The sequence below is a fragment of the Cricetulus griseus genome, chromosome 7 (genome assembly GCF_003668045.3).
Source record: "Cricetulus griseus strain 17A/GY chromosome 7, alternate assembly CriGri-PICRH-1.0, whole genome shotgun sequence".
NCBI classification, from domain to species: Eukaryota; Metazoa; Chordata; class Mammalia; order Rodentia; family Cricetidae; genus Cricetulus; species Cricetulus griseus.
The window spans coordinates 132,726,661-132,750,410 of record NC_048600.1 but is presented as its reverse complement, the minus strand read 5'-3'; the positions used below and the strand labels follow the sequence as shown (position 1 = coordinate 132,750,410).

The window sequence follows — 23,750 nt, the reverse complement described above, 5'->3', positions numbered from 1 at the left end:
GGCTGCCACAGCCACCCCAGTCTTTGCAGCCGCCAGATTCCCGGATCCCTGCGGCTCCGTTGGGCACAGCGGCAGCTTTGATGTCTAGGTCTGTCACTTATGGAGCTGGGTGGGTAGAAGCTCGGAAAGTAACTCTTTTCACACCTACTTAATGTTGGTAACTGCTGCAGAGACACTATCGTGCAGTGGAGTTAATGAGGTATTTACGAAAATGTATTTTTTTCTTACCAAAAAAAAAAAAAACCCACGTGATGGGTGGGACACCTTTGGTGGGGTCTTTTTTCACAAGAAAAAATTTTTTAGTATATGAGGCTAGGTGGAGTTTGGGTGGTTGTTTTATTATTTTACTTTAGAGACTGGTCATCCAAAGCACCTTTAACAGGAACTAGGTTGGCAGTCTTACTCCAGAAAGAGCCTGCCTGAATGTCCCCCATTCTCCCCCAAAGCTGCCGCCAAGACACAAGGCTGCACAGGCCAAGTTAAATCACATCCCAAAGCCAAAAGAGGTGGAGACAGTCCAAAAAGAGGATTCACACCAAGAAGCGAACCAGCCCCTTGGTGGAGCCCCAGCCTTAGGGGGGACTCCAGGAGGACAGGACAGGAGCTGACCCAGCCGGAAGGGGGGAGGGGCAGGCGAGCACACAGCTCCAAGTTTCTCCCCGGGGCCAGCTGCCTCCTGATTAAACCAGTGTCTGAGGAGAGGAGAGATCCCCCAAGCAACTCTAGGCAGTGAGACGGAGGAGAAAACATAGGTTGGTTCGTGTTGATTTTCCTTTTTTTGTGTGTCCCTCCATCCCTAGATCTCACAGCTTTGCCTCCGGACCATCTGTATTAAAGACAAAAATCTAACACTGCACTAAAAATAATGGTTCCAAACATTTTAATTGCACCACTCAGTGACAAGGTTAAGGGAACAGCGCTTTACCATAAACCGCACAGCTCGAATATAGAGGCACTTTCATTTTTGGAAAACAATGGAAGGAGCCTGGGAACCCAGCATCCCCACCCCCCTTAGGGTCCCACAGGCAGACAGTACCAGGCGGGAATGAAACAGGGCGGCAGTGGGGAGACCCTCAGCCCAGTCTGAGCAGTTGCGCCTGACCGGGCAGGTGGGGAGAGCACGCCATACAAGGAAGCTGTTCCTGGGAGCCGGGGGCTGCAGCCTGGATGTCTGCGCCCTACACACCAGGAGGAATCTTCTCTAGCAATTTTGCTTTCAGCTCAGCAGTTGGGGCAGGGAGGGGCAGGCTGGACTGCTGCAGCCTTGGCCTCTGGGCCAAGGCCATCCACAGAGAGAGGGAGAGAGTAAGAGAAGGTGGCCATTTGGAAATCTGCACACAAAATCCACACAAAAGATCCAAAGACAGATTCCCTAACTTCACCCCACCTTTTTCCTTCTAAATGAAGACCTACAAAGACACAAACTAAAGTACAGAGATCTCAAGAATAACTCGTTTTTTTGGGTTTTTGTTTGTTTGTTTGTTTGTTTTTTAAGTACATGTAGCAAGATTCTAAAAGTGAATACGAAATCCTGGCTATCCTGGCTCTTAGCAATTGCAAAAGGCTTCCAGCCCCACACAGCCCAGCCAGGCTGCAAAATCACAACCAAGTCCAGGATCTCCAAACACAATAGGTTCCTCTGGGCCCCAAGGGGATGGAAACTGGGCCTTCAGAAGCAGAAGACGCTGAGCCCTACAGCACTCAAAGAGGGAGCCCTCTAAGGCCCCAGTGTATGAGGAAGCAGGAAGGGTGTGGGGTCACAGACTGGGACCCTGGTGCAGTTTCTCACAGCTCTCTGTGGCCTGTAGTCCAACAACCACGTGCTCCAAGTTAGCATGAGCAAGACAAAGGTCCAGGCCACTTGGAGACATTCCCACCTGACTGGGTATTACCTATATCTGGAAATAAGGGCAGAATGAAGGAAATGGCTGCTGGCTGGGCTGTGGGCCGGTGAGTGGGGTCAGGAGTCAGCAGTGACCTGAACGGATGGGAACTGGGCTTGGCCTGGCTGCCCCAGGGGGCACAGCCCCAGCCAGCTTGGGCACTACTGTGGAAACCTGCTCTACACAGCACTGTGACCTACCAGCCCCGAGGGCACTGCACACTGGGTGAGGAGGGCAGAGAGGCTTTCCTCTCTGTTCTTCAACCCTGCAGACTCAGCCTGCCCAGACAGGAGCTGAGACAGGACAGCTGGGGGAAGCTGGGCACTTGTCCTTGCTGCAGCGGCCACCATGTCAAAGCCCACCCTCTGTTCCCCAGTGGCCCTGAGAGGACAGCGTCTCAGGGCTGTGGTGAGAATAGACAATATTAGCACAGGGATATCGGGAAAGATATTTTAAAATCACCAATCGCTCGGTCAAGTACTTTTCTTTCTCTTTCCAGTTATAAATCCAGAAGAGAAAAAAATAGAAAGAAAAAGAAAGCAGTTTACGGAGAAGAGAGCACAGCCTCCCAGAAGCTCCAGCTGGAAAGGCAGTGTGGAGCTGACCCCGCAGGAGGCTGGCCACGCTAGCCCAGGGCTGCTCACTCGGAACAACCTCGTGCTGTAAAAGCTGGAGGCCCTTTAGTAATTAAGCAATTTCAAGTTTGTTTGTTTGTTTTAAAGGAAATGCATTTTTTTCTTTTTGACTGCCTTCCCTCGCAACATTTTATTTTCCCTTCTAGCCCCGTTCTTGCCATCCGTTTTAATCCACACACTAATTGTAATCCCATTAAACCAGATATAATTTTATTAGTATTCATGGTTCATCAAGCTAATAATAATAACCGTTACTGCCAAACTGAAAAAGAAAAGCAGCAAATGGTATTTCTGATGTTTAGAATAAACTGTAAACAAAAGCGAGCCGACCTGCGAGAGTGACCCAGTAACTGGTCCACGTGCAGTTCCTCGGGCTCCCCCAGCTCCACCCACGCCGGTCAGTGACAAACCCGCGAGCTGCGGCTTCCCTCCAACAGACTGGGTCAGCGCTACCCAGAACAGACCCTCGGGGAGGGGAACACAAGGAACTGCAACGCCAGGGCTGGTCAGGACAACTCGGGTCTGTCCTCTTGAAGCCCAAGCGCGCAGACTCGCCTGCACCGAAATCCCGAGCGAGGCGCCTCTCTGAGCTCTGCGGTGCGGCATGCGCGGTCCGCACTCAGGCCACGCTTACTCCGGCGTTAGCAAGATACCAGAGGCACTTGTTAAAGTGCATGCATCCCCTGCAAACCCATTCTCGCCCTGACACTTCAAGGCTTTATATAGAAACAGGATTTTCTCGTCTTACACTAGCAGTTCCCATTAGCGCTCCCGGGGCGCACACCACTCTAATCCGCGGGCCCGGCGCGCCCTGGCCCCCTCCCCCAGCCACACAGTCGCCGTGTCCCCCGCAGAAAGCGCCACGGTGTCTCAGACGCACAACGTCTTAACGAGGTGAATGCAGAACGCAGAAAGGAGGCTTCCGCAAGAATTTACTTCTGCAGTCAGGGGTGGGGGAGGGTGGCTGCCTGCTCTCGGGCTGCCCTGAGAGACGCAGGGCAGCCGGGGGGAAAGGCTGCTGCAAGCCCGTGGGCTGGCAGGATGCGCGGCCCGCCCGGCGCGGCGCTGCGCTGCGCAGGGAAATGAAACCAAAGCTCCGAAGAGAAAACTGCTCCAAGGAGCGGAGGGGGCCGGCGCTTCTCGCACTCGCCACTGCTGCCAGCTGCGGCGGGGGTCTGCGCAGCGCACCCGCCAGGGCTGGACACTGACCTGTGTGCGAAGCCATCGGCAGCGGCGACGGGAAGTACTTTCCGGGCTGGAAATGCGCGGCCGGCTGCGCGGCTGGGCCGGCGGGGGCGAGGCGCGCGGCGGCTGCGGCGCTGCGGTGGCCCAGGCTCCCGCGCTCCGACAGCAGATGCGGCGGCGGCGCGAAGTCTCGGCCATCCATGCCGGGCCCCGGCCCCGGCCCGCCGCCGCCTCCAGCAAGCAGCGCGGCCGGGGCCTGGGGGCGGCTCCGAGTGCGGGCGGCGCGCGGGGCGCGCGGCGGCGGCGTCTGGGGTCACCGGCGGCACAGGCAGCGGCCGGTCACACCGGCGGCCCGGGCTTCTCGGCGGGCGGCCGCGCTCCGAGCCAGCGGCCGCCGTGCAGATCCATGGTCTACGGAGGCAAGCAGAAGAGATTCGGTGACTCGTGGGCTCCTCTCGTTCCGGGGTCCCCGCCTCTCCCGCTACCAGCCCCCTCCTCGCGCGCCAACCGGAGAGGCATCCAGACAGGACAGCGGGGCCGGGAGCGCTCGGAGGACTCCCTGCTGCACACGCTTACGCGCCGGGTCACTGGAGCCGCCCTGCACGCGAGTCCGCGAGCGCACACGCACCGTCCGAGCCACGCTTGGCCTGCGGGAGCCAGAGGCAACCCAACCGCGCCGCGCGCAGCTCCCCTTTCTGGTCCCTGAGAGTCCCTGCGGCGAAGGCGCCGTAGCGAAGAGGCTGCTGGCTCCGCTGGGTGATAAAAACCCAAATCTGCGAAGCCATCACGCACACTCGCACGCGCGCGCACACACACACACACACACACTCACACACACCCTCTCCCCTCCCCCGCTGCCCAAAGGTGTCTCGGAGGAAAAAGCCCGGGGTCCACGCTCCCCCAACCCCGGGCTTTCTGAGGTCCAGCTTTTACTGCATTCCGCTTAACCGAATAACCATGCTAATTAAGCGAGTAATTTTATTGATTGTAACTCAAGAGTTTTTTTTTTTTTTAAATAACCTTTCTTTTCTCCTCTCTCCCATCCCCCCATGCGTCTTTCAGTCCATTCTTTTGAATGTCGTCCCCCCACTCGGCCCCAGTGGGACCGGCCCCCACCCTCCAGCATTGTGCCACAACCCCAGACTGGCGTCCCGGAGCCCCGGGCGCCCCTCGACCGCCACCGGCATCACCTGGGCCGCTACGCCGCAGTGCCTGGCCTGCTGTCCCCGAGCCCGAGCCCGGAGGTTCCTGGTGAGGCTGGAACAATCACCCCGCCCCCCAATCAAATTCGCCCAGGATCTTCCTCTGCGGATTGGGGGCTTTGGGGGAGGGGGCTCAGAGAGTCAGAAACTGTTTTCTCTCGGCCTCCCAAATCGGCCACGACGTTTCTCCATTCAGCGCCTGCCCGATCACCTAACCGAGGCAGGTCTCCGCGTGGCACCCTGACCGACCCTGCGGGGAAGAACCGAGACTAGCACAGCGCAGCCGTCTCCTGGGTCTGGGGCCCAGCAGACCCGGGCTCTCGGTCTTCCATCCCCACCTCTGGCAAGGCCAACTTGAAACGACCCTCCTTCTCCCTTTCCTGCCACCCCCTCCCATCGTGAAATGTGTACTCCCGGGCGAAATCGCAGACAATTTCAAACTCTGAGAGCAGCGACCGAGCAAGCGATGTAAAGTGTACACCGCCATGCACGTGCGACCAAAGTCTCTCGGCCATCCTCCATTTCGGATACTTCTTTTATTTCCGAAATACACATTGTCTTAATGCTTGGTCTCAGCTCCCACAGAAAGGAGGTATTCTTAATTGTGAACTTTACAGAAAATCTGATTTTTTTTTTTAAAAAAAGCCGTCCCACCGTGACAACAAAGCGATTAAGATGTTTTCTATTTCGTAAATACCATTTAAATTGCTATATTTTATGCTCTGGGTTCTACACTGTCTTATTTGCACACTATTTTGTGTCTGATTTAATCTATAACCGAAAACATAATGTATTAAGTGAATACATATTTGCTCATGTGATAAGCTTTTTTTTAATATTTATTCGGAGAATTTTGCATTGTAAATAAACGGGACTACACAAAGACTTCTCTTTGTGTTCAAACCGCATACAAAGGGGTTTGGGGCTCTCTTCCCTCTGGGGAGTTTCACTCTCCCCGGGTCCAACAAACAGCTCGCCTCTACGCGGCGCAGGCCTGCTCAGCTATCGCCAGGGCGAGGAAGGCGCAGGCAAGGCCGAGGCGCTGCCGGCGCCGGGGTCAGGGGAGGGGCTGCCCAGGGCCGGTGAGGGACTCGCGCGCCCCTACCCAGGCCGGCGCCTCTCGAACCCCGGAGGGCGCCGAGGAGGACAAAGGGAAAGAAGGAAGGGGAGGGAGGTCAGGAACCTGCCGCTTCAAAGGCGCCGAGGGCCGGAGTGGGGTCGGAGGCTGCGCGCGGTACAAGGCTCCGCGACGGCCTCCGGGGAGTCGTGTGCGCCGGGCTTTTGTTCTGGGCCCCCACCCCAGTAAGACGTCTCAAAGTGTGAGCGAAAAGTGGGGTCTGCGAGCGATTCTCGGGACGCGGGCTTTGCGCTCTCGCCGCGGCTTGGCTCCCCACCCCCTGCGGGCCGATCGCTGGCTCGTTTGTGCCTCTCCGCCCGGCCCGCAGGATTTCCTACGCAAACAAGGGCTGGATTGTGTCGCCAGTGCCCGCCGCTGCGCTTCTGGCCGGACTGAAGGGGACCTTCCTTTGTGTCCCGTCCTGCCGGAGCGCTGCCGGCGCGCCCTGCGATGCTCGCGCCCTGGGCCTGGGAGAGCCGGCTCGGCACGGAACGAGGAGCGGCAGCCAACGGGGCCGCGATGCGAGAGCCGAGGCCCGGGGCTGCGATGCAGCCGTCCGCGAGTCCCCAGGCTCCGAGGCCTCCTCCTCGCGCCCCATCTCAGGACTGGACGCCGCAGTGGACCCCGGGCAGTGTCGGACCAGAGGAAACAAAGTGGCCGAGAGCCCCTCGCGGCCGCCGATAAGAACCGCCGATAAGAAAGCGTCTAAGGACCGGAACCCCAGAAAACCTGCCCCGGGTGGCTGGGCGTGACCCCCAGAGCCGCGGTTCCTCCAGACGCCCGGCCAGCACTGGTACCCCCGGGCGTCCTCGAGGATTGCTTTGTTTTCAGATTTTTGCATCTAAAAGCCGGGTCTTAGCCGCCTTTGTCCTCCCGTGCAAGCCAAGCTCTGGGGTCCGTGGGCTCGCTCGGGCCGCGTTCCCCGCGCGGGTGGGCTCAGCGGGGCCTGCAAGGCCAGGCCGCAGCCAGAAGCGCACCGGACGCGAGTGGCTCCAGCGTCGCTGCACAACCCGCTCCCTGCGAAACCCGCCGTCCCCACCCCACCCCATGCCGGCGAGGAACAAGAGACCCCGGCTCTGGGAGTGGACCCGTCCCCCGACCACGCCACTCGCGAGGGTCGTGGCCCCGATCCCGCGTGCTGCCCGGAACGCACCGCATGAAAACGCCCCACTGTTGGGCGACCCCCTCCACCCCCCACTCCTCCAGAAGGAAAAAGAAATGTTCCGAAAAGAATTACGTCTGTGGGGAGAGAAGCCTGAAAGCCTGCCAGTCCCCCTCCAATCCCCTGTCCCCCTCACTGAGGCCCGGAAAGCAGCAGCCGTGGCCACCGAGAGCCGACCGTTCCCTGCGCTGGGGAGCGCCCGGGCGGGGCCCATTCAAGATTGCTGGGGGAGGGGAGCGGGATGGGGGAGCAAATAATTGGGGTTCGCTCGTGGTTCCTCCGGAGCTGGGATCTCACTCCCTGCCCACTCGGGGCTACCCGCGGGGCTCTTGCTGAAGGAAACGTGGCGGTCTCTGTCCTGTCTGGATAATTTATTTTTAATGCAGGGTGTCGATCGAGACAAGAAGCGCTCAGAGCAAAGCAAGGACGCATTACGGGGGGAATTTTAAACCGATCGATAAAATTTTTCAAAGGAAAAAAAATATCGTACTCATATATACATATATATATAGTCCATTTTAAAAAAAGCCTTTCAACATCATAACGGATTTTAAAAGGGAAGATCTATTATTCCTTAACACCACAATCCTGAATTTCTTCTGCTTAAAAAAAATGTAAATCCCCAAAAGCCAAAATAAAATAAAATAATAAAAATACAAAAAAATTTTAAAAATGAAAGCAATTTCAGTTACTTACTGGAGGCTGTTTCCTGGATACAATTGAATGCAATACAATTAAATCAGTAAATGTGACTTTGGTTTGTATTCCTATTGGTATTTTCAATGTGCTGACTGTTGCACTGTGAATGCACGGCTTCCACAACAACGACTCTAGCGAGCCCATCCAGAGCGGCTCTCAAACCTGCAGCCCGGCGCGGCGAGCCACGGGCCCTGCATACTAATAAGCTCGTGCCACTCAACCCGGAGCAGCCCGCGCGCTGATTGGCCGCGCGGCCCTCCACGGCCCCGAGCTCGTGCCACTCATTCGGCGTAAACAGGCCTCCCAATAGGCTGGCGCCGGGCCAGGGAGCTGCCAATCAGGGAGCAGCAGGGCTACTACCAAGCCTGATGGCGCCTAATTCAAGCCGAGCGACTGCGCAGCTCCTCTGCGCAGATCCTTGCTGCTGAATGGGAATGTGGTGGCGCAGGGCGGGAGAGGAGCACTGGCGACTGGGCAAGGAGTGGGAGCTTGGGTCCGCGTCCGGGGGAGCTATGGGTGTTTGCTTTTCCTTAACCTGTCAGGTCTAAAGTTGGGGGTTTTGCTCGTTTGCTTGCTTTTGCACGGAATAAAAAGAAAACAGCCTCACGCGGTAAACCAGAGGCCCTGTCCACTGCCCTGGGGTCTGTGTGGCAGGTGGCGGAACCTGGGGCCCCCGAAGGCCAGACTTCAAAGCGCAGAGACCGGTCTTGCACCCCGACTCCCAGGCCGCCACACACTCGGACCCCAGCCGGAGGTTGCACTTGGGTCTGAGGCGTGGCCGCACAGACTCCATGAATGCTCGCCCGGCCCTTCCTTGCTCTGCCCGAGAGGCAGGAGAAGAACCTTTCTTCCCCAGCCACCCATCTATCTGTGCGCTCTCAATTTTATCTCCCGCAGCCACACTCCGCAGCGCAGCAACAATCGAAATGAAAATCGAGGCTCTGTTGCTAAGATAAGGGTTTACTTTTCCCCCATCAGCTCCTAGATTTTAAAAATACCTTCGCTTGGTAATTTTAGGGGTGGTTGTCATGGTGTGAAACCCGTGCTTAGCATTTATTTCTCAACGCCTGTCCTTGCACGGTCACAAAATTCTCACTACAATGGAAAACAGCCTCCAAACAATTCCCTTTATCAGCATCAGAACCAAACCGCTTTAAAAAAAAAAAAACCAAAAACATTCTGCAAGCAAATATTTCGGTTAGAATTTGGTTGCCTACCCAAATGTTATTTATTCTCAAGAAGGAGAGGTGATGTCTTGGTGGCGATGATACATAATTCCTGCCCCTCTTTTTCCGTGTGTGTTGGGGCGGGGCGAGGCTGGGGGTGGTATTTGAGTAGACGCCAAACGACTCCTATGGGCTGCTCTCGTCTCTTTCCGGCGCGGACACCAAGGAGTTAAACCCGAGCTCCGGGGCCGCCCCTCTTGCCCCGCCTCCCTCGCTTCTGCGGGACCGCCCTGATTGGCTGGCACTCCGCCAGCGGGCTGTCCATCACCAAGTGTAAACAAGGCGCTGATTGGCTGTTATCCAGTCCGCACAGGGCCTCCTGAAAAAAGCAATTACTGGCTTCGCGGTTTCAAGGCTGCCCAAGGCCGCTTGATGAAAGGAGATAAACCGAGGACCGTTTCCAGGATCCCCGCGGGCCGACCCAGGCGGCTCCCGAGCCGAGGTGCGGCGGAGAGCCCGGGGATCAAAGGCATCTGAAGAGAAAGGGGAAGCGGGCGCACTGCCGGGCCGGCCTGGCCCCCCGCGGGCCGCGCTGACCTGGGGTGGGGGCGGCGGGCGGGGACTCCGGGACGGGGCCTCGGCCGGCGCCGGCGCCGCTCCGGGTAAGCCCGGGTCTCCGCGCGCTGCGCCGGGCCGGGGCCGCGAGGCTGCGGGTGGGACCCTGTGCGCGGGAGCACCGCGCGCGAGCAGGCGCAGCTTCGGGAGGCGCGGTTAGCGCGCGATCGCGCCGGGCCGGCCCGTGCGGGACGGGCGCGGACGCCAGCTCGCGGCGGCGCGGTGGGGACCCGACGGCGAGCACAGGTCCTGCCTGGTGAGGTGAGCTTCGTGGCTCCAGGCCCGCCCGGCGGGGGGCGGCAGCCGTTTCCCGCTTCGCACGCACCCATGCATGCACGCGGGCGGGCGGGCGAGCTTCCCGGCTCGGGAGAAACCGCTGCGGGCGCCCCCGTTCGTTCCCCCCGGGTCGGTCGGTGCGGGCGTCGGGTAAAACCGCTGACTTTTCTGCGAGCTCCTCCTCGCCCTTCCCGGATCTGGTTTCTCCGACCCAGGAAGGAGCCTTTGTAACCTAACTGTGTCCCCATTTAAAGTGCTCGCCCTCGCCCCACCCCCAAGGAGAGAAGAAAAGTCTGCAGGGAAATAATTGCGCCCTGCAGAGAGACCGGAGCTCGCGGGGACCCGAAGGCCGGCGTGGGGGAGGGGCGCCCCGGTCCGGGTCGCTCCGCACCCCACCCTCCCTACTGTGCGTGGCCGGGGCCCCCGAGCCTCGGGTGATCGGCCGCCTTCAGAAGGCCCTGCTGCTAGGCACGGGGGCGCGCGCCGGCTTCTCTCCCTCCGTAAGCCGGTTTAGAATCCTGGGGATCAGCATCTCGGGATCCCTAAAAGTGAGGCGTGAGTATTTGTGTCTCCGATGCCCTCACGCGCCCCCCCCCCGCTCCCCCTTTCTGTGCCGCTTCCCTGAGCGGCTCCCCGGGTGTGAAAGGCCTCGGCTCCTCGCTGTCTCGCTCCCACCCCCGCGTCCTTTCTAACCCCAGCGTTCACTTAAGTCTAGTGGCCTCTTTCCCCTCCTTCTCTCAATACTGTTTCAAAATAGCTGTTACAGCAAATAGCCGCCGATGCGCCTCTGGATGCCGCCAGGAGCTGGCAGCTGCCCAGCGCGGGCGCACAGCCCCCGGGCAGTTCCACCAGACCAAAATAAGCTCCCGTGTTCCTCTCGCAGGGCTCGGCCTCCCGGGCGGGCCCGGGCATGTTTGGCGGGGCTCGCTATCAGCTCACAGCAAACCATCCTGGTTTCCTACTTGACTTCCTGCTGTCCGAAACCACAAGTGTTTTTAATTTTAGAAGACCATGGCGTGAGGGTCCCCGAGTAGCCACGCTTCTCGGCCTCCCTGATGCTGCGACCCTTTAACGCGGTTCTTCACGTTGTGACTCCCCAGCCATAAAATTATCGTTGCTGCCTTGGAACTGTAATTGTGCTACTGTTATGAATCGTAATGTAAATATTTTTGGAGTTAGAGGTTTGCCAGAGGGGTCGCGACCCACGGGTGGAGAGCGAGCGCTGTTGTAGAGGAAAGGAATGGGGAGGGTTAGAAAGAGGAGAAACAGGCTTATAAGTCAGTGTCTGCGCTGGAGAGTCCGAATGTCTGCAGTCACCTCAAGTCTTAAAAATCCTAAGTGATTAACGCTGCAGACGCCCATCGCTGGCCCAGGACACAATAGCCTCTGGGTGCCTGGGCCACCTCCACAGCCTGGCAGACTCTTCATGGTTTCCTCTAGGCTGGGGCGCCCTACATAGCCAGCTGTGCCCTGGCACCTGAGCACAGCCACCCACACGTGAGGCTTCATGTGTGTCCATGAGCACTCGGGCAGTTCTGAATGCGTGCTCACCACATTCTGTGGAGAGTCTCACATCTGTGTGTATACACAAGGGCAGGCTGGCTCAGCAGGCTGAGGCACTCGCCAAGCCTGACCACCCGAGTTAGATCCACGGCTCTCCCCTGGTACTCCCACGTTAGAAGGAGAGAACTGACTCACAAGCGTTGGTTGGTTGGTTGGTTGGTTGTTTTGGGGTTTTTTTTATTATTATTTTGTTTTTTTGCTGACCTCACACTCATGCCATGGTACAAGCAGGCCGGCAAGCATGCAGGCACACACAAAAATAAATAAATGTAATTTAAAAGGACAGTTTGAATCTCACACACAGCACACTGACACACATCACACACGACAAGCACTCTCAATTACAACTGACTGAACCCTGGCAGAGCAACCCATTACCCACAAACCCTGGTACCTCCTCCAGCGTTCCCCACTGCCCCTACAAGGCTGGAGCCTGGAAGCAGGCCTAGGCCTCCAGCTCCCAAATGACCCAGAGCCCACTGTGTGAACTCATTGAATAAATAATCACTTTTTAATACAAGGGGGTGGGGGTGTATCTTGAGTTACATAAAATTGTGAATTAGTCGCTGCTCCAAATAAATGCCTGCTTGGGCCAGAGAGCAGTGGCGCTGCACTGCGGGGTAATTGTGTGTTGGGTGTCTCTCCCATTGTTCCCTGGGCCATTAGTCAAAGGGCAAATTAGAAACAATTTCTTGACGACAAAAAAAAAATTGACTCTTAATTCTTCCCACAGAAGTGAAAGGGACAGGTCCAGAGGCCTAAGGCTGGAGCCTGGTCTGGAGGGGCAGGGGGCCCAGAGGGAGGGGGTTTTGCACCTGGGCAGTACAATAGCATGCAGGTTGTATCCAGGCCGGGGAAGGATGGGGGGGGGGGATTCACAGCATCTGTCTCTCCTTCAACATGATGACAGTCCATCCTCAATCTAGAATTAGGGCTTGAAGGGATAGCTGGGGACATTGGGATCTTGCCCCCTTCTTTACAAAGGGGATCGAATTCAAAAGCCGCCTGAGGTACTGGCCTGGTTGGAAGAGGGGGTCTCACTAGAAGCACTACTGAGCCCTAGAAGGAATACTGCCGAGAAAAGTCTGAGTGTAGCCAGGTCACCCGCTTGGTGCTCTGTGCCTGGGAGCGTAAGGTTTGTGCACAACTTGATTGGAGGGGGAGAAGAGAGGGTGCCCTGGTCCCAAGATAAAGCCCCCCCAAAAGAACAGTACTTCAAACAGCCCGTTGATTTAGCTGGTCACAGAGGTGTGGGAGCAAGAGGTATTATTGCCCTGCTCTCTTGGGGGTATCCCAGCCCCCAGCTCCTGTCCCCTCCCAACTGGAGAAGGGACAAAACAGAAGCAGAGGAGGAAGGTTGCAGGGTCCTGTCCTGCTGAGTGTCCCCCTGTCCTCTGCACACCTCTGGAGGCATGGCTCTGCGCCCCTAGCCAACATCTCCCCCAAGGCGTTTCCCTGACACAGCTCCAAACCAAGCCTGGAACTTTGCTAAATTGAAGCTGGCTCAAGCCGGAGGGACCCCTGTGGGAGGCACAGGTTTTCCCTTCAAGGCCATAGGCAGATCTTAAGACCTGCTTCTAAGTTTTAAACACCGAGGAGAGGAGCCCCAGACCACTTTGAAGTCAGATAAACAGCTTCTCCGAGCCGCTGCAGCTTCCTCCCAGGGAGGTTTAAATTCTGTTGTTGCTGATTTCCTCCAACCAGGTCAGGAGGCTGCCCAGCCCCCTCCCCACACAGGAAAGGTGCTTGTTAAACACAGTCGTAATTTGTGGCTAAATATAACCCAGTGTGTTCACACGGAAAGCATAATTCAGAGGGCTCGTTGCATGAGGTTATCAGTGAGGAGACCCATCTGGGTTAAATTAAAGTGATTTTCATAAAGGGCAGAAGCATCTATTGCCAGGCTCCTCTTGGCCCTTTTACTAGTGATAGTGTGATATTTGTACTAAAGTGGGTGGGGTAAGGTGGGAGGGGGGCCGCACCCCAGGGCTCCCATTATAGATCTCTTCATCCAAGGCTGGATGAGGCTTCTATTATCCTGGGAAGGTTCTGGGGGAGCAAGGCAGGCTTTGGGGGTCTGCTAAAGAAGAACTGATTGATTTTCCTGTTAGGCTGATCCAGATAGCCCTCAATCTTGGTAGTGAGGAAGCGTGCCCGCCCCCCCCCCGCCCCATTATAGGAGCCCAGGAGGGAAAGCCCGGGTGGATAATCGGAGGGATTCTCAGTAATAGGTCAGGATGGCTGAGTGACAGAAGCAACCTTGGTCAGTCTTTGTGTTCCTTCCAGGTATAGCCCCAAAGTAAGATTGGCTTCAAGTCCTCCAAGACACCTGCTTCCACTGCTGGATGCACCAGACCTGGTTTTGAAGGAAGTACAGTGGCCACAGGATTACAGATTTCAGCTGTGTGCAAATGTGTTCACACAGGTCGAACGGCGGCGGGGTATGTCTGGAGTGACTCTCAGGAGCCAGATTTCTGCTGCCTGGTCTCACAGTGTCAGGGAAACCAGAGGAGGCTCCTGCCTCTGCTAGGCCCTAGAAAGACATGCAGGCTGAGTGTCAGGAACTCCTCCGACCCAGCTTTGCTGAACTCTAGGCCCAGGGTTTGCAGGATCCACAGCCACCAGCCCCTGGCCACCTCAGTTCCGGCTCCTCACCACCCCAGCCCTGTCAGCAGGCAATCTCCTACTCTCTTCCTTTCAAGCTCCCACACTGTGAAAAGTCCAGTTAGCCAGACTTCCCCCCCACAGAGAGAGCCTGGTTGGGTCACTTCCCTTGTTCTGGAGCTTTCTCTACCCCCAGCTCCCTGGTGGTAGTCCCGCTTTCGGAGTAGGACTTTACACCCAGCAGAAGAACCCCGGAAGGTTTCTATCAGTTATATGACACATACACTGTGCACCTTCTCCGTAATTTCTGTGGAGGATTGAGTCCTTAGTCTAGTTACCTGCAGTATTTATAAACCAAATAAAATTTCCTTCCAAGTTCCCAACTGAGTCAGGTCCTGTGGCAAAGCTCTGTCTCTAGCCTGGAGACAACTGGACCACCTGACTGCCGGCTGGAGTGTGGTGTGGCCACCGCCTCTTTTGTTAACAGGACAGTTGATCCATTAAATTAAAAATCAGTCAATAGATCCATTTTTTCCTAACGTGTGTGAATACACATTCCACCCTAATTCTCAGACATCAATGCCAGCGGAGGTAGGGAACTACCAAGGGACGTTTCCACAAGTGGCCCCAATAGGAAACTACCGGAATAACCTCATCACCAGAATCCAGGATAGCCAGAGGAACCTGGCTAGGGGCCATCACTAAACCCCCAGTTCCCCCAACTCACTTTCTAGCATGCCCCACTTGGGCAGACGCTGAAATGCGGGGATGCAGACAGAGCTGTGGGTCAGCCCCAGTGGCACTGGGGATCCGGCATGAGGCCCCTTGCGGCTTCTCTCTGCGCGCTGAACGCGCAGACACAATTGGGGGGGACGGGGTAGTCTTCTTCCCACCGGGTTTTTAAGTAGCAGGATTTTCAGATGCAAACAAACAAACAAAAAGCCTCCTGAGGTGGGCGGTAAAAAAAAAAAAAAAAAATCAAAGCCTCTACATCCGAGCCAGAAACAAAAGCTCTTTGGAAGTGCCGCGGCGGGCGGGCGGAGTGCATCTCGGATCCCGAGGAGGAGCCGCCCGGACCCGCATCCGGAGAAGGAGCCGGCGGGTGTCCCCACCTGCTCGCCGGCCGCTCAGTCCTGTCCCCGAGAGGAGGAAGGCGGCCAGAGGCACCACAACCACAAATTTATGGCCTGGGTGACGTGCTTTCCTCTCCCACAATGGGGCCTGGTGACATTAAACAGAAAATTGATGAGAGGGAAGCGAAATCTAATCTTTTCCACGTCGGCTCTTCGCGCTTTTCGGGGAGGGGGTTGGGGCGGGGAGAAGACAGCGGCTGCCTGGAGTTGAGAGCTCTGGGCCGGAGGCTTCCTTCCCTCTGGTTGGTTTCTCGACACGGGCATGCACGGCCCGCCCGCGCGCCCGCGTGCAGCTGCATTCCGGGTAGGATTTCGGAGCCTGGCACCCGAGTGGCCTTTGGAACATCCCCGGTGCTCTCCCAGGCACACCCCGTCCAGAGCAGGGCATCCCACCCCCGCCCTGGCCACCAGCGCCCACTCCCCACTGCTGCACGGTTCCCGGGGCGCACCGGGTGCCTCCTGTTACCGAACTGCGCCCGCTAAGTCCTTAAAGGAGCCGTTCTTCTTCCAGCCTTTGTCGGAGCGTCTAGGGGAAGGTCAAGAGGGTGCCAGGACAATGCCCTAGGGGCCCGGCGGTGAAACCTAGGCCCAGCCGCACTTTACCTAGATGCTCCAGGCTAGGTGTTGCCGCCTGGGTTGTGCTGGTACAGCTGCTGAGGTCTGAGCTTTCGATGAGAGCTCCCCTGGACTCCAGGGGATGAGGCTTGAGCCAGCTCAGGCCCTGCTTGCCTCTCTGACCTGTGTGAGAACGTGAGTGTCAGCGTCTACTTCTGAACACCACTAGCGTCTCAGGGCCCACGGGGAGAGGGGATGATTCCCATTTTACAGTCACCAAATTAAGGCAGTTTGACAAGTAACTTTCCCCCACGGAGGATCTGGATATGTAGACAGACACTCAGAGAGTTCCACCTTTGACCTTGAAAGCCAGGAACAGAAATGTGGACCTAGAGACTAGCCTTGGGTATTTCGGACCACCACATACAAAGAAGAATGTTCCAGAAGTCCATTTTCCTGGGTAAGCCTCTCTGAAGGCTACACTGGGCACCCTGTCTGGATCCCTGGATAAAGCCCAGAAGGGCAGGTCTCCCTCTCAGAGCCTGGAGAAATAGCTAATGAACAGTGGGAATCTGGAAGCCAGATCCCAAAGGGTCAGGTTGGCCTGAAACCAACAAGGTTACCCTTAACAGGCTGGAAGTGAACCCCTACTCATAGGTTCAAAAATGGGTTGTAAAAACCGCAGGCAGCTTCCCACTGTGGACAGGAGTAGCCAACCGCAGCTGCTGCATCATTCAGGCTGGACATGGACGGACACACACATACACACACACACCTATTCCCAGCACACACACACACACACACACGCCTATTCCCAGCCAGCTCCCTTGTGAATCTCTCTGAGTGCCTGCAGCTGAGCTTGGCCCCAAGGGTGGGGGCTCCCAGGATGTCTGACCCAGAGCTTCTGATGTCAGGCCCTCTGGGGGAGGGGACGCAGCTGGGGACAGCAGAGAATGGGGTCCTTGTGCCACTGTCATCAGGTCCAGGGCTTCCATGAACACGGCTTTGTTCGAACCCACACCCCGTGGTGACCACGGGACCAGAGGATCAGTGGGGGCCTCAGAACACGCACAGCCTGCCTTTTGGCTTTTTGGCCTCAGTTAACTCTTAAACAGTTATTGGCTGCACAGTCTCCCCAGCCATGTGCCTGGGGGCAGGCAGCAGAGATGAAAATTCAGCTCTAAGTCCAAGGTCTGAAACTTGGTTAAAGTCAGATTTTCTGTTAAAATGACTGTAGCCAATGGCTGAGGTAAAGAGTAACCAGGTGAAGGGATCTGTGTGGGATGCAACTGACTTAGTCAGCCTTCCTTCAGATTCCAAGTGCAGCCAGCAGCAGAAAAGCCCACTGACAATTCCCAGTCTGGCCCGGCTTTGGTATGGAGCAAAGCACCTGAGAATTCTTGTTCGTGCTGAGAAAGAGGCCTCACTCCAGGCAGTGAGCAGCCAGGCCAACCCTCAGCCCCTGATGAGGGGCCCCCAACAGAGGCCCTTGTGGATCCCCGGAGCAGGTGGGTTGTAGATCAGTCCTGGAGGGTAAGTGGGGAGAACTTCTCAGAGGCCTGGTGATGAACAGCAACAGTGGGGTCTCGTTTAGAATGTGGGGCTCCTCCCTGGACGGTTTGCGAAGAATTACAAAGGTGATGTCACTGGGACCCTGGGAACTCGGACAATACTGAGTGGTCCACTCCTGGCTCAGCAGTCCAGGGACCCCAGAACCAGGGCAATAGAAGGATGGGTGAATTTTATTCTATTTATAATTTTTCCTATTTCTTGAATTTCTCTCGAAATGTATTTATTTTGCAATCAGAAATAACTAATCAACACTACCCCAGAAAGTGTACAGGCCCAAATGCCCGTGGCTTGCTATAAAGCTGGGTCCTGTACCTTAGCTGTAGGCCCCTGTGCCATCCCTGTCCCCCCATCCTCATCTCTGCCCGCAGGTTCCCGGCGTTGTTTTAGGAACACACATAGAGAGGGAGGCCACTTAGTCAGATGAGATTCCTGACCGTGAGTAGCTGCACAGCCCTGGGGAGGGCAAGCCAGTAACATGCAAACATGCATGTTGAGACCAAAAAGGTGCCAGGTGCCCACTGCATCGGGGACTCAGAAGTCCTGGTCTTCAGGCTAGAGCTGGCCTCCATCAGAACTCCAGAGCTAAGGAGCAGTCCCAGCAGTCCAGAGCCCTGTCCTTGAAGATGGGACTGGTCTGCCAGCCCGTGCTCAGAACCATGAAGGCAAGCAGCTGCTAGATGTCAAGGGCCTTGGCAAGGCTGGGCCCCTTCCCCAGCCCTCCACAGGTCCCTGCACCATCGTGGTCATGTCCATGTCTGCTCCATCAAGTCTGCCCCTGTAACTGGTGATTGTTTGGCCCCAACCGTTCCCCAGTGTGGGGGTCCTGGAGGATTTTTGTCAGGAAGTGAGTGGGAGGTGAGCTCCAGGGGTCACTGACTATGTATAGGACCTGGGTGTGGCTTGGCCTGTTAGCAGAATAGTCCTAGGACTCTCAAACCTCCTGGAAGGGTAGGGAAGTTTGGAAACTAAAGAGTCAGCAAGGGAGGGGATAGATAAGACAGGGCCCACTGCCACTCTCCATGGCAAAGAGGAAGTGCCTGACACAGCAAGGCCCCAGCCCTGCTAGTAACTGCTTCTGTGGGACCTGGGACCGTTGGAGGTTCTGCCCATAAAAAGGAGGGGCTCAAGGCCCACTCCCACAAACCCACCTAGGGAGGACACAGGAGAGCTGGATGGACATGAACACAGGTCATGCTATCCTGGCCCTGAGAACCCAGAGCATGAGGGTTAGGCTGTTAGCTGTGGGGGACCAGAGGAACCTAGTGGGTGACTAACACTGACTTAGGGAGCCCCGGAGAGGCCAGAGGAGAGCCTGTCCTATGCACCCCCACACCATAAAGCAGACCCCAAAATGGAAGTGGGGCCTGCACGGCACAGATTCTGCAGACCACCTGCTGACTTCCACTTCTTCCCTCACATGTGACAGGCTAGGTGGGTGCTGGGGAGGAACCAAGGCCCAGGGGAACACGCCTGACAGTTGGGTGGGGCTGTCCCGTAGGGGAAAGATAAGTGTCTTGGCATTTCCCTCCTACCAGGTAATCACATTATTAATAAACCACAGGTCCAAAGTTCAAAGGTTGAGGTGTGAAATTGGAAGCAGAAAAGTGAACGTCTTGTCTCTTGTCGTGAAGCAGGTGGCCTGTCCCCACATGGGGTGGGGGCCGACAGAGAGACCCTGCCTCGCCCACCACCCACACCTGTGACCCCGCCCTCCTCAGACACCCCCCAGGCCACAATAGAGATCACAGACTTACAGGGCACCTTGCCCCAGAAGCAAGGGTTCTACAGAGGACACACACCGCCCTTCCCGATCCTACGTGGCATCCTTTCCTATAACTGAAGCCCCTTGGTCATCTGCTTGTCCTGGAAGAGGCCCGTCTCTGTCTCCAGTCACACAGTGTGACGAGGCTGTGACTTGCACGTGCACACAACAGACAGATGCAAAGCCCAGGTCTGCATGGAATTGGCTGGGAGAACAGGGTATCTCGCTTCATCCTCCCTGTCCAGGTCTTAACAGGGATAGAACTCCACAGGGACTCAAGGAACTTGGTAGATGGGCAGCCTTCACTAACAGGGGGAAACCCTGTCGCCTGACAAGATGCTCTTTCTTGCTACCTTTTTCTCTCGGTAAAAACAACTGTCCATGACAGGCATGTCCGTCCACCAACTGGTGAGGAAATGATGGAGATCGCAGACCTGCTCCAGCAGGTAGGGAGGGGAGGATTCAGTCAGGCAAGTTTCTAAAACGGAATGTGAGCAGTTCAATCTGGCTTCTCCCCCTAGAAAAGGTGGCAGAAGCTAGGTGCCAGGGCACCTGGGCACAGGGAGCCTCCTTCCACACATCAGCCTTTGGTTCCTTGGGTGACCAATGCCTTTTCTATGGAAAACTGTCTTAGGGACACTTGAGTGTTCAGTGGCCTCTCCAGGTACCCTGTACCTCCAGTCATCCAATAGGCAGGGCAAAGTTTTCCTAGGCTGCAAAGAAGACAGCAGACACTCAGCTCTAGAAGGCAGAGGGGACTGGCCAGATTCAATTCAGCCTGTCCCTATGTGAACTACCCCATCTTTCAGACAGCTGTGGAGATATATATATATATATATATATATATATATATATATATGTATCCAACAAAAAACAAAATCTCCACCTTTCTCTTGCCTGGCTGCCTCCGGGGTGAAAGGAGACACCAGCCTGGTGACTTTGCATTTCTTTCTGGATAGAAGTCTAGAGGCCTGGAGTGCTTCCAGGGGCTGGTGATCAGAACGACCTTCTAAGGTCCTCACTGGCTGGGAAGGCCCAGGCCACTTCCTTCACCAGGGTAAAACCCCTCTTTGGTGTTCTCATTGTACCCCAGACATGGAAGACACTGAAAGAACTTGTGCAGATGTGTCACCTGGCAGAGTCACAGGGTGTAGAGAAACTGTCTTCTGTGAACACGTGGAGGACAATGGGATCCAGAGACGAAGAGCAACTTGTTCCAAGTCACACAGCCGGTGAGGAACAGCCAGGCTTTGGTTTTGTCTCTTTCATCTGGTCATAGCTGTCCCTTGGGCTGGAGGCCCAGCCAAGAGGTGCACTGTCTGACCTCAAACCCCAACCTTGAAAACCTGGATGACTCTGGGATAGGGTTAACACTGCATTTATTTAATGAATTGCTACTTACTCACTTAAATTTATATTGATTAGTTTTGTTCTTTGACAGTTTTATATGTGTATATATTCTGATCACTCTGTCTCTCTTTATATCCCTACCAATCCAGAGTCATGACTTTTGGTTTTGTTTTGTATTTAGTTAATTATTAACTCTTTCTTTTTCTTTTTTGTTTCTTTTTCTTTTTTTTTTTTCTTTTTTTTTTTTTTGGAAATAGGGTTTCACGATGTAGGGCAGGCGATAGTTTTAAATTGACAGAGATCCTCCCATCTTTGCCTCTGCCTTTGGGATGCTGAAGTTAAAGGCGTGTACCAGCATACCTGCCCTGTTTAATTTCTGAGGAAGGTTTTCGTGTACTCTAGACTGACCTCAAACTCACTGTGTAATTGAGGATGGCCTTGAACTTCTGATCTTCCTGCTTCCTCCTCCCTCATGCCAAGACTACAGGCCTGTGCCACACATTCATTGTTTTGTGGTATTTGGGACTCAGGTATATGTAGGCAGCCACGCTGCCATTTCACCAGCTCCTGTAAATAAGTAAAACCCATCTTCTTACTTTTTTTGTTTGTTTTGTTTTGTGAGACAGGGTTTGTCTGTATAGCCCTGGCTGTTCTGGAATTCACTCTGTAGACCAGGCTGATCTTAAACTCACAGAGGTCCGCCCGCCTGTGCCTCCTGAACCCTGAGGTTAGGAGTGAGTGCCACCACCACCACCACCACCTTTTACATTTTATATTTTAGGTCTCTCCACATAGTTCAGGCTGACCTGGAACTCACCGTATAGCCCAGGCTGGCATAGAACTTGCTGTAATCTTCCTGTCTCTGTCTCCCACGCGTTGAGATTGCTGATGTGAGCTACCATACCCAGTTACTAGTATTGTGTGACATGTCCAGTGCTGTTGTCCTTGTGGCCAGGATCTGGCCACACTTTTTCCAGTCTCTGGAGGAAGCTTTGGGGTTCTCAGCCTCTGAAAGAGGAAGGAGGAGGGCTGTGGACAGAGAAATAGGGCCCAGAGGCCTGGCAAAGCAAACATGTGAGCAAGAGGCAGCCCTGCTCTGCATGGGGAAAACTGAAGGGAGAAAGAAAAGCCCCTGGATATGAGGCAGGGTGGGAGTGACCAGCTCCAGGCCAAGGAAAGTAAAGACCCAAAGCCTCAACACCAGAGACAGGGTGAAGGAATCTCCCTCAGGGCATCCAGGAAGACCCAACCCTCCCCACAAATGGATTGGGGCTTTTAACCTCCAGACCAGTACAGGTGAGCGGTGGGGGCTGAAGCATGTAAGTACACTCTTATCTGGTCACATAAGCCCTTGTTTGTCTTGTGGATTATCTGGGGGTTCTCTGGACGGTGACGGTCACAGAGAGAGGCCAGTTAACAGCACTTGTCTCCTGTGATATGGAGTTGGTAAGTCCAGCAGTGTGGGCAACAGATGGCGGTGTTTGTGTCCCAGATCACCCAGACTGGAAGAAAGCCCCTCACACACACTTGTTCCATTTGGTTCCTCCTTCAACTGATTGGACGAGGCCCACCCCCACCAGGAAGGGCAGGCCTCTGTGCTCAGTCTACATGCACCCTGTCAAAGGATGACCTCATTTGGACATACCCTCAAGGACACACCCAGAGTCAATGTCTGGGTGTCTCCCGACCCAGTCAAGTCAACACAGAAAATGAGCCATCGCCTGTTTAACTACAGCTAGGAGCAGGACACCATCAGGCATCAGAATGTGTAGAAGAGGCCAAATGGCAACAGGGTGCCGTTGTGCAGTCTCTCTCCCAGCTGTTTCCCAGTCTCACCAACGTCAGAGTTGTCTCTCTTGGCTTAGCTGTTCTAGGGAGTATGAAGTAACATCCTCGCGCTTAAGTCTCCCTTTCCCAATTTCCCAAATGATTGGTAAGGGTGGCCATTTGTTTACCTGCAGATGAGCCTTTTTGATGCCTTTGGGGTCTACAAAGCAACTGTTTGATTTAAAAACTGGTTGGTTTGCTGTTTTCTTACTGGTTTGTAGGAGCTCTTGGTACAGTGCAGATACAAAATCTTGACCAAACATCTCTCTGTCCACCTATCAAGAGCCAAAGAAGTAGGGAGCGATGTGTGGCTCACCTTCTCACTCTCCTAAAGGCACCTCCAAGTTCTTAGTGTTTTCCCTGCTCCATGGTGGCAGGGATCAAACCTAGGACCTTGTGCACTGTTAGGTGAGCATTCTACTGCTCAGCAGGCTCTCAATATATGTATGTATGTATGTATGTATGTAAATGACGCTGGAGCAGCGGTAGAGGACCTGGGTTCATCTCCAGCACCTACATGTCAGCCCACAACTGCCTGTAACTCCAGTTCCAGAGGACTTGACATCCTCACGGAGGCAAAGCACAAACGCACATGAAATAAAATAAATTATTACATTTATTCGCTCGTGTGTCTATATGTGTATGCACACCCAGGTACATGTATGGAGGGCAGAGGGCAGCTTGCAGGAGTCTGGTCGTTCTCTTCCACTGTGCAGGTGCTGGGGAGTCGGTGAGCTTAGGTGATCAGGATTGGCGGCAGGACTTTGACCTACAGAACCATTTTGTCAGCCTGATTCTTACATTCTTGTGGCATGGTTTTCATGGCCACTGCCATTGGCGTGCTGCCGCAGCAATCTGCTAAACACACCGCCTGAGAAAGCCCCTATATTTTATTCTAGAAGATTTGGGGTTTTATCTCTCACCCTCTGGTACATGAGTATATATATTGCAAAGCTGGACAGAGGGCAGTTTTTTCCTGTCACTGTCCAGCTGACATGGCACCCTAGAATGAAGGGCTGCACTTGCCTGCTGCACTGCAGTAGTCTTTGTTATAAATCAGCAGGTGGGGGAGGGGTGGCTTCCTGGACCCGCCCTCCTGTCCACTGGTCTATTTGACTGTGCTTGTGCCAATCATCTGGGCCTTTACCGGCTACTCAAAGCCCACCCACAGGTTTAGGCAGAAGGGCCTCAGGCTGAGGCTGCAGGCAGGCCACAAAGCTTATCAGTGTTGGGCCCCATGTGTCTACTCAGCTCCCTCTCCCTGGAGAGTGGCTGCATTCCCTCCTCTGTGATCCCCAGGCAGCAAACTGAGCTGCCTGACTGGGCAGCTAAAGGCCTAACCAAGACTCTGCCGCAGTTCCCAGGTAGGGCCTCCTCAGGCCTGATCCAAGCTGTACACTCTCCTAGCCCGACCCAGGCAGACCCCCAAGCCCACCCTACTCCA

At 55.3% G+C, this 23,750-nt stretch overlaps 2 protein-coding genes across 5 annotated transcripts in view; one reads left to right on the top strand and one right to left on the bottom strand.

The window, feature by feature from the left end:
- Bahcc1 (BAH domain and coiled-coil containing 1) overlaps positions 1 to 8,080 on the bottom strand; it is a 65,205-nt gene extending 57,125 nt beyond the window's left edge. For all 4 annotated transcript variants that reach the window (XR_004770886.1, XM_027425426.2, XM_027425427.2 and 1 more), the window contains exons 1-2: positions 7,881 to 8,080; positions 3,728 to 4,114 (exon numbers count right to left, since the gene is read on the bottom strand). Coding sequence is in view for 3 of the 4 variants with exons in the window: in XM_027425426.2 (XP_027281227.1) it covers positions 3,728 to 3,905 (178 nt within the window). In the remaining variant the exon portion in view is untranslated. The remainder of the gene's footprint in view (positions 1 to 3,727; positions 4,115 to 7,880) is intronic.
- LOC118239205 (translation initiation factor IF-2-like) lies at positions 7,070 to 22,893 on the top strand. The gene is made up of 7 exons (XM_035448178.1): positions 7,070 to 7,387; positions 8,538 to 8,637; positions 9,514 to 9,711; positions 9,756 to 9,925; positions 10,195 to 10,495; positions 20,223 to 20,361; positions 20,737 to 22,893. Exons 1-7 carry the CDS (start codon positions 7,070 to 7,072, stop codon positions 20,813 to 20,815), a joined length of 1,305 nt encoding a protein of 434 aa, XP_035304069.1. The 3' UTR covers positions 20,816 to 22,893.
- Positions 22,894 to 23,750: the final 857 nt, after the last annotated feature.

Coding starts and splice junctions, on each gene's coding strand:
- LOC118239205 (XM_035448178.1), top strand. CDS start 7,070: ATGCCGGCGAGGAACAAGAGACCCCGGCTCTGGGAGTGGACCCGTCCC. Junction 7,388..8,537: donor CTGCGCTGGGGAGCGCCCGG/GCGGGGCCCATT, acceptor TCTGTGTGGCAG/GTGGCGGAACCTGGGGCCCC. Junction 9,926..10,194: donor CACAGGTCCTGCCTGGTGAG/GTGAGCTTCGTG, acceptor CCCCATTTAAAG/TGCTCGCCCTCGCCCCACCC.